Below are 13,721 nucleotides of genomic sequence, written 5' to 3'. Positions count from 1 at the left end.
GATTTCATTAGTTCTATCTTACATTCTTCTGTGTTACCTAGTCTGATGTTATTCCCTTCTCATGTATTTTTCATTTTAGTTATTGTTTTCTTCAGCTCTAACTGGTCCTTTTTAAATTTTCTAGTTCCTTGTTAAAATTCTCACTCTGTTTATTCTTTTCCCAAGTTCACTTAGCTTATTACTGTTACTTTGAACTCATTTGATGAATTATTTATCTCTGTTTCATTAGCATTTTTCTAGGGTCTTAGTCCTCGGTTGTCATTTGAAATGTATTCCTATGTTTCTCATTTTAACTTTTTTGTTTCTATGAAATTAGGTGTAAACACTTATCTATTCCCATCTTAAAGGGGTATCCTCTTATGAGATCATCCCTATTCAATTTGCACGTGTCCAGTGTCTTTGGTAGGGGATTTGGATCTGAATTATGCATGAGTCACGCAGGGTGTGCTGGTGGCTACCACCTTGCTGGGAGTATGGCTGGAGATGGAGGGGCTCAAATCAGAGCCAGGTGTGAGCCTGGAATTCTCCTGACCTCAGTGGCAGTCATTACCCCATGAGGAGCAGGGTCAGGGCCCAAGGTGCTGGAGCAGAGCCCCAAGGTTGGGTCCAAGATGGCTCCATTCCTTGTGTGTGCATTTCTTTGACAGTCACAGCACTGTATTAGTGGAGAGCAGCACTAGAGTAAGAGGAGCTGGAGTAGGTGCCCAGAAATCTGTACTTTCAAGTATATGATCTTTTTTTTTCTTTTCTTATAATGTCTTTGGATTTGGTATCAGGATAAGAAGGAAATGGCAGCCCACTCCAGTGTTCTTGCCTGGAGAATCCCAGAGATGGGGGAGCCTGGTGGGCTGCCGTCTATGGGGTCGCACAGAGTCGGACACGACTGAAGCGACTTAGCAGCAGCAACAGCAGCAATGCCAGCTTTATAGGATGAGTTAAAAAGTGTTCCCTTATCTTGCACTTTTTGGGAAGTTTGATAAGAAGGGTGTTAATTCTTTAAATGTTAGATAGAATTCACCAATGAATCCATATGGTACTAGATTTTCATTGTTAAACATTTTTACTGAACTAATCTTTCTGTTAAGAATCTGCTGAAATTTTCTATTTCTTCTGTCAGATTAGACTATTTGCATGTTTCTAGGAATTGTCTTTCATTGAAGTTGTCTTATTTGTTGAAGTATAATTCCTCATAGTATTCTCTTATAATTCATTTTTATTTTTCTGAGACCAATAGTAAATTCCTCCACTTAGACTTCTAATTTAGATGATTTGTATCTTCTCTTTTTTTCTTTATCACTCTAGCTAAAGGCTTGCCAGTTTTGTTTATATTTTCAGTGAAACTTCAGTTTGATGGATTGTACTTTTTTTCTTTCTATTTTTTACTTCTTTCCTTTGCTAGCTTTGAGTTTATCATGCCTTTCTTTCTCTCAGCTTCACAAGGGGGCAAGGTTAGGTTATTGATAGATTTTTCTTCTTTTTTAATACAGGAGTTATATATATATATTTAAATTTTATTTTATTTTTAAACTTTACAATATTGTATTAGTTTTGCCAAATATCGAAATGAATCCGCCAGAGGTATACCCGCGTTCCCCATCCTGAACCCTCCTCCCTCCTCCCTCCCCTACCCTCCCTCTGGGTCGTCCCAGTGCACCAGCCCCAAGCATCCAGTACCGTGCATCGAACCTGGACTGGCGACTCGTTTCATACATGATATTATACATGTTTCAATGCTATTCTCCCAAATCTCCCCACCCTCTCCCTCTCCCACAGAGTCCATAAGACTGATCTATACATCGGTGTCTCCAAAACTGGACCAGGAAGAAACAGAAAATCTTAACAGACCCATCACAAGCACGGAAATTGAAACTGTAATCAAAAACCTTCCAGCAAACAAAAGCCCAGGTCCAGACGGCTTCACAGCTGAATTCTACCAAAAATTTAGAGAAGATCTAACACCTATCCTGCTCAAACTCTTCCAGAAAATTGCAGAGGAAGGTAAACTTCCAAACTCATTCTATGAGGCCACCATCACCCTAATACCAAAACCTGACAAAGATCCCACAAAAAAAGAAAACTACAGGCCAATATCACTGATGAACATAGATGCAAAAATCCTTAACAAAATTCTAGCAATCAGAATCCAACAACACATTAAAAAGATCATACACCATGACCAAGTGGGCTTTATCCCAGGGATGCAAGGATTCTTCAATATCTGCAAATCAATCAATGTTATACACCACATTAACAAATTGAAAAATAAAAACCATATGATTATCTCAATAGATGCAGAGAAAGCCTTTGACAAAATTCAACATCCATTTATGATAAGAACTCTCCAGAAAGCAGGAATAGAAGGAACATACCTCAACATAATAAAAGCTATATATGACAAACCCACAGCAAACATTATCCTCAATGGTGAAAAATTGAAAGCATTTCCTCTAAAGTCAGGAACAAGACAAGGGTGCCCACTTTCACCATTACTATTCAACATAGTTTTGGAAGTTTTGGCCACAGCAATCAGAGCAGAAAAAGAAATAAAAGGAATCCAAACTGGAAAAGAAGAAGTAAAACTCTCACTATTTGCAGATGACATGATCCTCTACATAGAAAACCCTAAAGATTCCACCAGAAAATTGCTAGAACTAGTCAATAATTATAGTAAAGTTGCAGGATATAAAATCAACACACAGAAATCCCTTGCATTCCTATACACTAATAATGAGAAAACTGAAAGAGAAATTAAGGAAACAATTCCATTCACCATTGCAACAGAAAGAATAAAATACTTAGGAATAAATCCACCTAAAGAAACTAAAGACCTATATATAGAAAACTATAAAACACTGGTGAAAGAAATCAAAGAGGACACTAATAAGGAGTTATATTTTTAAATTCCCCTCTGAGCACTGTGTTTGTTGCATCTTGTAAGTTTCATATGCTGTGTTTTCATTCATTCTTCTCTAAGCATTTGCTCTTGTGATTTCTTCGACTTATTGGTTTTTCCAGAATGTATTGTTTAATTTCAATTTTTAAAAAGTTATCTGTTATTGATTTACAGCTTCATTCCACTGTGTTCAGATAACACAGTTTACATGATTTTAATATTTTAAAATGTATTGACTTGTTTCATGACTAACTTATATATTCTGCTCTGGACTTTGTCCCATGGCTACTTGAGAAAAATGTATATTCCACTGTTGTTGGGTGAAGCATTATATAAATGTCTGTCAGGTCTAATTGGTTTATAATGTTGTTCAAGTCCTCTATTTCCTTATAATGTTCTTGTTCCACATGTTATTGAAAGTGTGGTATTGGATCTACAGTTACTAGTATGGAACTGTCTGTTCCCCCACTTCAATTCGGCCAATGTTTGCTTTATATTTTGTTTGATGACTATATTAATTATAAAGAAAACTTAATGAAATGATTCTTTTATCAATATATAATGCCTTTATTTGTTTCTTACAACAGTTTTGACTTGAAGTCTATTTTGTCTGAAAGTAGTATAGCCTTCCCACTTTCTTTGGTATTAGTATTTGTGTAAAATATCCTTTTTTTAATCCTTTCATTTTCCATCCTTTTGTATCCTTGACTCTAAAATGAGTCTCATAGACAGCATATAGCTGGATTTTTCAAAACTAAGTCTGCCACTCTCTGTCCTTTGGAGAGTTTAACTCATTTACATTTATGCTAATTACTTATAGTAAGAACTTACTTTCATCATTTCTATTTCTTTTCAGTTTTAAATCTTTTTGTCCCTTATTTCCTCCAATACTGATTTCTTTTGTGCTTAATTTTTTGTAGTGAGCTGTTTTAACCCCTTCACATTTAATGTGTATATTTTCAGACGTTTTTGTTTGTTTTTACCATGGAGATTACATTTAATATTCCACATTTATAACAAGCTAGTTTGAACTGATACCAGTTTAACCCCAATAGCATACAGAAACTGTACAAGTCGCACCTTTGTACACTGTGTGCCTCAAACATGTATTTTAAATTACTTTATGAATTTGTCTTTAAAATTCTGTAGAAAATAAAAAGTGGAATTACAAACCAAAAAGATGACAGTAGGATTTTTATACTTGCCCAAATATTTGCCTTTACCAGGATTTTTAAAAATTTCTTCATGTGGTTTTGAGTTACTGTCTTTGTACTTTCATTTTCACCAGAACTCCTTATAGCATTTCTCTTAGGGAAGATTTAATAGTATCAAACTGTTATCTTTTAACTATCTGAGAATATCTAAGTTCTCATTTTTTAAGGACATTGCTGCCAGAGATAGAAGTCTCAGTGGACAGTTTTTTATTTAGCTCTTTGTGTTATCCCATTGTCCTCTGAGTTAGTCTTAGTAGTTCTGTTTTTAATGAGAAGCATCTATTGTTCTTACTGAGGACAAGTTGCTTCTGTTTTGCTCCTTTCAAAATTCTGTTTCTCTTTAGTTTTTGGAAGTTTAATTATAGTATGTCTACAGAAGGGCCCTCTTTGATTTTATTCTACTTGGAGTTTGTTAAACTTCTTGGATTAGTAGATTCAAATCTTCTACCAAGTTGGGAAGTTTCAGGCTATTACCTCTCTGCCTTTTTCTCTCTGTCTTCTCCTTCTGTGTATCCAATAATAACATGTAGTGATGGATTTTATACTGTTCCACAGGTCCTTTAGCATCTATTCAGTTTTTTTTTTCTTCTGTTCCTTAATTTTTTTTAATAATTTCAATTGTCCTATATTTAGGTTAACTAATTTTCTCTTCTGCTTGCTAAGATTTGCTGTTTTCTACTTCTAGTGAAGTTTATTTAAATTGTTAGACGTTTCAGTGCCGACTTTTCTGTTTGGCACCTTTCAATAATGTATGGTTTTGATAGTTTCATTTTGTTTATTGGTCATTTTCCTGATTTACTTTAATTCTTTTTGTATGTTTTCCATTAGTTCTTTGAGAATTTTAAAGTTTTAAGCCCTCAGGGACAGTTTCTCCATTTGTTTTGTTTCCTTGAATAAACTGTACATTTCTGTTTCTTTGTATGATTTTTGTTGTTGCTGAAAACTGGAATATTGAGTTTTATACTTTTGAGTATATAATAAATATTATGTGTGGTTGGGTATTGAGTATTTTAATGTAACTCTGAAGATAAAATTCTCTCTCTCTTCAAGGCTTTCCTTTTCCTTTCTTTCTTCTTTTAACTGTCAAAGGCTGTAGTAGCTTGTTTAATGATTTTCCCAAATTTTTGCTAAGGCTGTATTCCTTGTCATGTATCTTCACTAATGTATCCATTCCTTAGAATCTGTGCAGCTACTTCTGTGACAGATGTTTTACTCAATGCCAGTAATTAAAACAAACCAATAAAGCAAACAAACCTCTTCTTCTTGTTTTTGCTCTCTACTATGGTACTTTTTCAACACTTAGACGGGCTTGCACTGAACCTAGAGATCAGCTCATTGTGAAACCCAAGGGCCTGTCTCATGTCTTTTCTTAGCATATGCCTTACCCTGGGTGTGTGTGTGGCCTTCTAAATTCCATCAAATACAGGGATGTTTTTATTTTATCACATTTTACACTTTAAGATATATATGTACACCCATGGCTGATTCATGTCAATGTATGGCCAAACCACTACAATATTGTAAAGTAATTAGCCTCCAATTAAAATAAATTAATTAAAAAAAAAGACTTTCTGTTGGTGTCTCATCATGAAAAAAGATATATATGATTTGTCAATTATATCTTGATAAGGATGGAAAAAAGAAGAAAATAAAGGACAGCAACATCACAGCTGTTTTTTAAAAAGGATGTAATATTTGCCCTCTAAAATTATCTTATATAATAGTATATTTGTAAACAGGTATATAGGCTCAAAGGAAAAGAATGGTGTTTTCCTAATTGGCAAACTGTGTGAAGACACAGGGGAATCAGGGTGAGGCCATTCCAAACCCCACACTTTGGGCAATGCTGAGTCTGGCTGGCAGGGCCCAAGTCCAGAGCACTGTTTAGTCAGTCCAAGATGGGTACGATACGTATTTTTTTTCTTTTACCAGAAGTTATCACTTAAAAATCTACCATATAAGTTTACCTGTTTTCTCATAGTTCGTGTCTTACAGAGCAAGCTGCCCTGTTTCCTCTGGAAATCTCTTTGAGATTGCCCTCCTGCTGTTGTCATTGCTGTCTAAAGAAGAGCCCTGAATCTTTGCGGACAGTTGGTCTCTGAGGCTCTCACATCATGAATGATTTGCTCATTGTCATCTGCTGCAAATTCAGTCTCTCCTTTGCTTCTTCACATACAAACTCACATCTATAGCTTTTCATGGCATATTACCTCATAAATCTATAGTTTTTCTTTCTATTGAGGTCATTCTGTTTGAACTTGCCACAAGCCTCCAATAATAAATATATTTGTCTTCAGGGATGCTTTTGAATGTTTTAATTTCTCTAAGAAATTCTCCTGAGCTGTTACTCCCAAATTTTAGTCAGTTTATTGGATATTTTGACAATAATCTTTCCCCCTGGACCTCCATAGACTGTTTCGCTTGGCTTACAGAGTATTTGAGCAGTGCCCACCACTTTTAGAGCCTGCATTCTGAACTAGGTGAAACAGGGATGAGTGTCTATGTCAGTTCTTCGGGTAGCCCTCAGACAGATTCAGACAGACAGACAATAATTTGTAAGAAAGATCTGCTTTGCTCCTTCTGGAATCAAGTACCAGGGTCCTGTACTTGGAATGTGGGTTTCCCTACTCAAAGGTGCCACTGCGGAGGAACCAAGATGGTGGAGAAGTAGGTGGACATGGAATGCATCTCTCTCCACAGATGCATCAGGAATACATCTACAGATAGAACAACTGTCACAGAACACTGACTGAATACCAGAAGGAGTCCTTGACAACCAGAAAGGATCATGTGGATCCATGCATGATTTGGTAGGGATGAAAGGAAGAAGGGAGGAGGAGGAGGAGGAGGGCAAGCAGGACAGGACCAGCACCCAGGGGTCGGGCAGCTGAAGCAAAGAAGAGACTCCTGCATCCAGAGAAATTGGTTGGGACAGAAGGGAAGCATTTGAGGCTATCATAGGGTGAACCAGCTGATCTATGACAGTCTGAACAGACTGAGAAACACACAGATAATCCATGCCATGGCCCTGTACCCTGTACCCCAGGCTGGGACGCATGTCCACTGGTGTGCACGGGTGCTGGGAGCTGGAGTGTGGGGATTGGAGAGCAATTCCAGGACAAAGACACTGAGACCAGCCTTCGTCAGTACTGGAGTGCCTCCTAGGGAGGCTGAGGTGGATTGTGACTCACAGTGTGGCCAAAGACAGTGGCAGCTGAGACCCTAAGAAAACGTTTATTATGTTTATGTTTTGATTAATTCATTGTTGGTTCTGGGGTTTTTGTTCTATTTTGTTTTGCTTTCTTCTTTCGTCCCTGTTGTTGTGGTTACTGTTTTTGTTATTATTTCTGTTTAGGCTTTGGGGATTTTCAAATCATATTTTTAATTTCTTTTATGTATTGCTTCTTCTACTTTGGCTTTCTGTTGTTCTGTGTCTTCTTTTATTTGTTTTTTGGGGTTCTTTTTCATTTTATAGTATACATGAAGCTCCAATATTTTGGCCACCTGATGTGAAGCACCAACTCATTGGAAAAGACCTAATGCTGGGGAAGATTGAAGGCAAAAGGAGAAGGGGTGGCAGAGGATGAGATGATTAGATAGCAACACTGGCTCAATGATATGAATTGGAGCAAACTCTGGGAGCTTATTTATACTATATAAACTATATGTACAACTATATATATAAACTATACTATATATAAACTATAGATATATAGTTTTATAGCTGATTCACATTATTGTACAGAAGAAACCAAGACAATAATATGCTCTAAAAATGTTTTAAAAAGACAAAATAAAATGAATTTTTGTAAAAAGGTGCCACTGTACTGGGAAGGGGGTAGGAAAAGGACAAGTAAAAATGCCACAAAACTTTCCTGAGTTTGAAGTTGCCTTTCTCTTGCATCAGGGTTTGCTTGATTGCTGTGAACTTTTGTTTTCCCGTATTTCTGATTAAGTTGGTTCTGACTCTTTCTGCTTGTTTTTCAATGTTTCTTACCTCCTGAGATTTTGACAGGGATGACATTAAATCTATAAATACATTTGGGAACTAATTCCATCTTAATAATATTGAATCCTCTAATCCATGAACATTGAGTGGATCGCTATTGATTTAGATTATCTTAAGCTCTGTAGTATTTTACAGTGTTTGGTTGTATAGATGTTACCCATTCTTTGATAAATTTATTCTTAAAATTTTCATTCTTTTTGAAACTATTGTGAATGGAACTGTTTTAGTAATTTTGTTTTAAATTGTTCATTGCTATTATTAATATATTGAAATATACTTGACATTTGTATATTTATCTTGTATTCTGAAAACTAGTTTTAATAGTTTTTGGACATTATTAGTTCCTTCATACAATTGTTATTTTGTCTTTAACAAAGATGTTTTAATGATAACTTTTCAGAAGAAAGTAAGAATTTTTTACTCATCGCACTGGCTACAACCTGCAATACAGTGTTAAACATGTGGTAAAAGTGACTATCTTTGCCTTGTTTCTGATCTTAAGGGGGAAAATATTTAGTCTTTTATCATTAAGAATGATATTAGATGTGGAATTTTTGTAGAAGCTCTTTACCAATGAGTAAAGTTCCTTTTATTCCTGGTTTGTTGAGAGTTTATCATGAACAGATGTCAGATTTTTTTAAATGCCTTTTATTATCTATGCTCATGTGGCTTTTGCCTTTTATTAATAAGGTTACTGTATGTATTAATTTGGGGATGTTAAATGAACTTTGCATTCCTACGATTAATTCCTTTTGGTTATTGTGTATAATCATTTTTATAGGTCATTAGAATCAACTTGGAGAAGGCAAGGGCACCCCACTCCAGTACTCTTGCCTGGAAAATCCTATGGATGGAGGAGCCTGGTGGGTTGCAGTCCATGGGGTTGCTAAAAGTCAGACACGACCGAGCGACTTCACTTTCACTTTTCACTTTCATGCATTGGAGAAGGAAATGGCAACCCACTCCGGTGTTCTTGCCTGGAGAATCCCAGGGACGGGGGAGCCTGGTGGGCTGCCGTCTGTGGGGTCACACAGAGTCGGACACGACTGAAGTGACTTAGCAGCAGAATCAACTTACCAATAATTTGTTTAAGATTTTTACATGTATATTTACGAAAGATATTGGCTGTATTGTGATTTTTGTCTGCCTGTGGTATTGGGGTAATATTGGGTTTTGTAGTATTCCTATTGTTTCTTCTTTAAATGTTTGATATAATTCATTAGTGAAGTCATCTAGGATTCAGTTCAGTTCAGTTGCTCAGTTGTGTCAGACTCTTTGCGACCCTACGGATTGCAGCATGCCAGGCTTCCCTGTCCATCACCAACTCCCGAAGCTTGCTCAAACTCATGTCCATTGAGTCGGTGATGCCATCCAGCCATCTCAACCTCTGTCGTCCCTTCTCCTGCCTAAAATATTTCCCAGTGTATCTTCCAATGAATTAGTTCTTCCCATCAGGTGGTCAAAGTATTGGAGCTTCAGCTTCAGCATCAGTCCTTCCAATGAATATTCATGACTGATTTCCTTTAGGACTGACTAGTTTGATTTCCTTGTAGTCCAAGGGTCTCTCAAAAGTCTTCTAAAACACCACAATTCAAAATATCAATTCTTTGGTGCTCAGCTTTCTTTATAGTCCTACTCTCACGTCCATACATGACTACTGGAAAAACCATAGCTTTGACTAGACAGACCTTTGTCAACAAAGTAATATCTCTGCTTTTTAATATGTTGCCTAGGTTGGTCACAGCTTTTCTTCTACAGAGCATGCGTTTTTTAATTTCATGACTGCAGTCATCATCTGCAGTGACTTTGGAACCCAAGAAAATAAAGTCTGTCACTGTTTCCATCGTTTCCCCATCTATTTGCCATGAAGTGATGGGACCAGATGCCACGATCTTAGTTTTTTGAATGCTGAGTTTTAAGCCAGCTTTTTCACTCTTCTTTCACTTTCAAGAGGCTCTTCAGTTCCTCTTCACTTTCTGCCATAAGGGTGGTGTCATCTGCGTATCTGAAGTTACTGATATTTCTGCCAGCAACTTGATTCCAGCTTGTGTTTCATCCAGCCCAGCATTTCTCATGATGTACTTTTCATATAAGTTAAATAAGCAGGATGACAATATACAGCCTCGACATACTCCTTTCCCAATTTGGAACCAGTCTGTTGTTCCATGTCCAGTTCTAACTGTTGCTTCTTGACCTGTATACAGATTTCTCAGGAGGCAGGTCAGGTGGTCTGGTATTCCCATCTCTTGAAGAATTTTCCACAGCTTGTTGTGATCCACACAGTCAAAGGCTTTGGCATAGTCAATAAAGGAGAAGAAGATGTTTTTCTGGACTCTCTTGCTTTGTTGATGATCCAACGGATGTTGGTAATTTGATCTCTGGTTCCTCTTCCTTTTCTAAATCCAGCTTATACATCTGAAAGTTCTCAATTCATGTACTGCTGAAGCCTAGCTTGGAGAAGTTTGAGCATTACTTTGCTAGCATGTGAAATGAGTGCAATTGCATGGTAGTTTCAAAATTCTTTGGCATTGCCTTTCTTTGGGATTGGAATGAAAACTGATCTCTTCCAGTCCTGTGGCCTGGTCACTGCTGAGTTTTCCAAATTTGCTGGCATATTGAGTGCAGCACTTTCACAGCATCATCTTTTAGGATTTGAAATAGCTCAGCTGGAATTCCTTTATCTCTACTAGCTTTGTTCTTAGTGATGCTTCCTAAGGCCCACTTGACTTTGCACTCCAGGATGTCTGGCTCTAGGTCAGTGATCACAGCATCCTGGTCATTTGGGTCACTAAGATCTTTTTTGTATAGTTCTTCTGTGTATTCTTGCCACCTCTTCTGAATATCTTCTGCTTCTGCATCTTGCTCTAGCGCCATTTGTAAAGAATCATATCCTTTCCCCACTGACCTATATTGGCAGCTTTGTCAAACGTCTTGTGCCCATGTGTGGGGCCTACTTCCAGACTTACTCTTCTGCCACGTGGATCTCTCCAGTACAACAGGCCTTACTTACCAGAGCTTTATGATGAGTCTGGTCTTACACATCTTCCACAGTGTTTCTCTTCTTCAAAATTATCATGGGAATGCTGAGTCCTTTGCACTTTCATATGAATTTTAGAATTAGCTCCCTGACTTCTACAATGAAACTGCTACAACTTCTAAATTCTGCTAAACTTCTACAATAAAACTGCTAAGATTTTGAATTTCCATGGCACTGTTCTTTGAAACTGTTCTCTGAGACATCCTCCTCCACCTTGGCTACTTCTTAAAAGGGCCTTGAAAAATGCCACATTGAGAAAATTTACCAATCTCTCCTGGGGCCCAGAGTCTTTGACATTTTGAACATCATGCTACCTTTTAGTCCAGACTGGCAACACTTTCACAAGTACAAGTCTTGAGCTGTGTGGTCCTGCTGGTTGTGGCTGAGCATGCCTGTGTATCTGATAACTGTCTCTGTGGGCTGACGTGTGACAGATGGAGCTGGAGTGCTGAACTCTGATTCATGCATCTTTCACTGTCCAGCAGGTTGACCAGGAAACATTCACAGGCAGTGGTGGAGAAACACATCTTTTGAAGTCTCTGCTTGCAGCAAGTCTGCTCGAATCCCATTGACAAAGCATGTCATGTGGCAAAATTCAGATCCAAGGACTGAGAATATACATTACACCTCTTGATGGGAGTAACTGCAAAGACACAGAGCAAAGGATGTATATGTAGGAGAGTATGGAAAATTGAATTCATTAATGCAATTCATTTCCCTTCAATTTATACTTTATTGTTAAGCAGATAAACACTTAACATAGTACAACTCCATTCAGATCAGTTCAGTTGCTCAGTCGTGTCCAACTCTTTGCGACCCCATGAATCGTAGCACGCCAGGCCTCCCTGTCCATCACCAACTCCTGGAGTTCACCCAGACTCAAGTCCATCGAGTCAGTGATGCCATCCAGCCATCTCATCCTCTGTTGTTCCCTTCTCCTCCTGCCCCCAATCCCTCCCAGCATCAGAATCTTTTCCAATGAGTCAACTCTTCACATGACGTGGCCAAAGTATTGGAGTTTCAGCTTTAGCATCAGTCCTTCCAAAGAACACCCAGGACTGATCTCCTTTAGAATGGACTGGTTGGATCTCCTAGCAGTCCAAGGGACTCTCAAGAGTCTTCTCCAACACCACAGTTCAAAAGCATCAATTCTTCAGTGCTCAGCTTTCTTCACAGTCCAACTCTCACATCCATACATGACTACTGGAAAAACCATAGCCTTGACGAGACAGACCTTTGTTGGCAAAGTAATGTCTCTGCTTTTGAATATGCTATCTAGGTTGGTCATAACTTTCCTTCCAAGGAGTAAGCGTCTTTTAATTTCATGGCTGCAATCACCATCTGCAGTGATTTTGGAGCCCCCAAAAATAAAGTCTGACACTGTTTCCACTGTTTCCCCATCTATTTCCCATGAAGTGATGGGACCGGATGCCATGATCTTAGTTTTCTGAATGGTGAGCTTTAAGCCAACTTTTTCATTCTCCTCTTTCACTTTCATCAAGAGGCTCTTTAATTCCTCTTCATTTTCTGCCATAAGGGTGGTGGCATCTGCATATCTGAGATTGTTGATATTTCTCCCGGCAATCTTGATTCCAGCTTGTGCTTCTTCCAGCCCAGCGTTTCTCATGATGTACTCTGCATAGAAGTTAAATAAGCAGGGTGACAATATACAGCCTTGACATACTCCTTTTCCTATTTGGAACCAGTCTGTTGTTCCATGTCCAGTTCTAACTGTTGCTTCCTGACCTGCATATAGGTTTCTCAAGAGGCAGGTCAGGTGGTCTGGTATTCCCATCTCTTTCAGAATTTTCTACAGTTTATTGTGGTCCACACAGTCAAAGGCTTTGGCATAGTCAATAAAGCAGAAATAGATGTTTTTCTGGAACTCTCTTGCTTTTTTGATGATGCAGCGGATGTTGGCAATTTGATCTCTGGTAACTCTGCCTTTTCTAAAACCAGCTTGAATATCTGGAAGTTCACGGTTCATGTATTGCTGAAGCCTGGCTTGGAGAATTTTGAGTATTACTTTACTAGCATGTGAGATGAGTGCAATTGTGCGGTAGTTTGAGCATATTTCTTAGTTATTTCCCTCTTATATTCCACACCAGCAAATTCCTGAACATTACCCAAGAAAGATGTCTCCGACACTCAGCTCATAAGACCACACTGTTTCCACTTACTCAGCTCATCACTGAATATTCTTCAGAGAGCTTCTCTGATCATTTTTCTAACTTTTAAAATTATTTGTTTCTATATAAAACATTCTTGAGACTATCAAATCAATACATTTAACATTTTTATCACCTCAAAAAGCTCTCTTACTGCTTTGCAGCCAAGCTCTTTCTTCTAGGGTAGCTTTTGTTGTGATTTCTGTGATTTACCCATTAGTTTTATGTTTTTGGACTTTATATATAAATGGAATACTCTTTTACTTAATATAGTCTGTAAGAATTATTCGTGTTTTGCTTGTATCTTCAGTTCCTTTTTATTTTGAGGAATATTCAGTTCAGTTCAGTCACTCAGTCATGTCCAACTATTTGCAACCCTGTGGACTACAGCATGCCAGGC

General features: G+C 37.8%; 1 protein-coding gene across 4 annotated transcripts in view; it reads left to right on the top strand.

The window, feature by feature from the left end:
• Positions 1-13,721, top strand: part of PRSS38 (serine protease 38) — a 32,812-nt gene that overhangs the window by 10,973 nt on the left and 8,118 nt on the right. The window contains exon 4 of one of the 4 annotated variants that reach the window (XM_086408092.1): positions 1,774-6,403. The exons of 2 other annotated variants lie outside the window; for them this stretch is intronic. In XM_086408092.1, coding sequence (XP_086264218.1) covers positions 1,774-2,900 — 1,127 coding nt within the window. In that variant the 3' untranslated portion in view covers positions 2,901-6,403. Of the gene's footprint in view, positions 1-1,773; positions 6,404-13,721 lie in introns of those variants that run through there. One more of the 4 variants, XM_086408096.1, reaches the window with a different exon arrangement.

The sequence above is a fragment of the Bos grunniens genome, chromosome 7 (genome assembly GCF_055505025.1).
Source record: "Bos grunniens cultivar Pamir isolate PY7600 chromosome 7, Bosgru_T2T1.0, whole genome shotgun sequence".
Lineage (NCBI taxonomy): Eukaryota > Metazoa > Chordata > Mammalia > Artiodactyla > Bovidae > Bos > Bos grunniens.
This window is presented reverse-complemented; position numbering and strand designations above follow the sequence as displayed.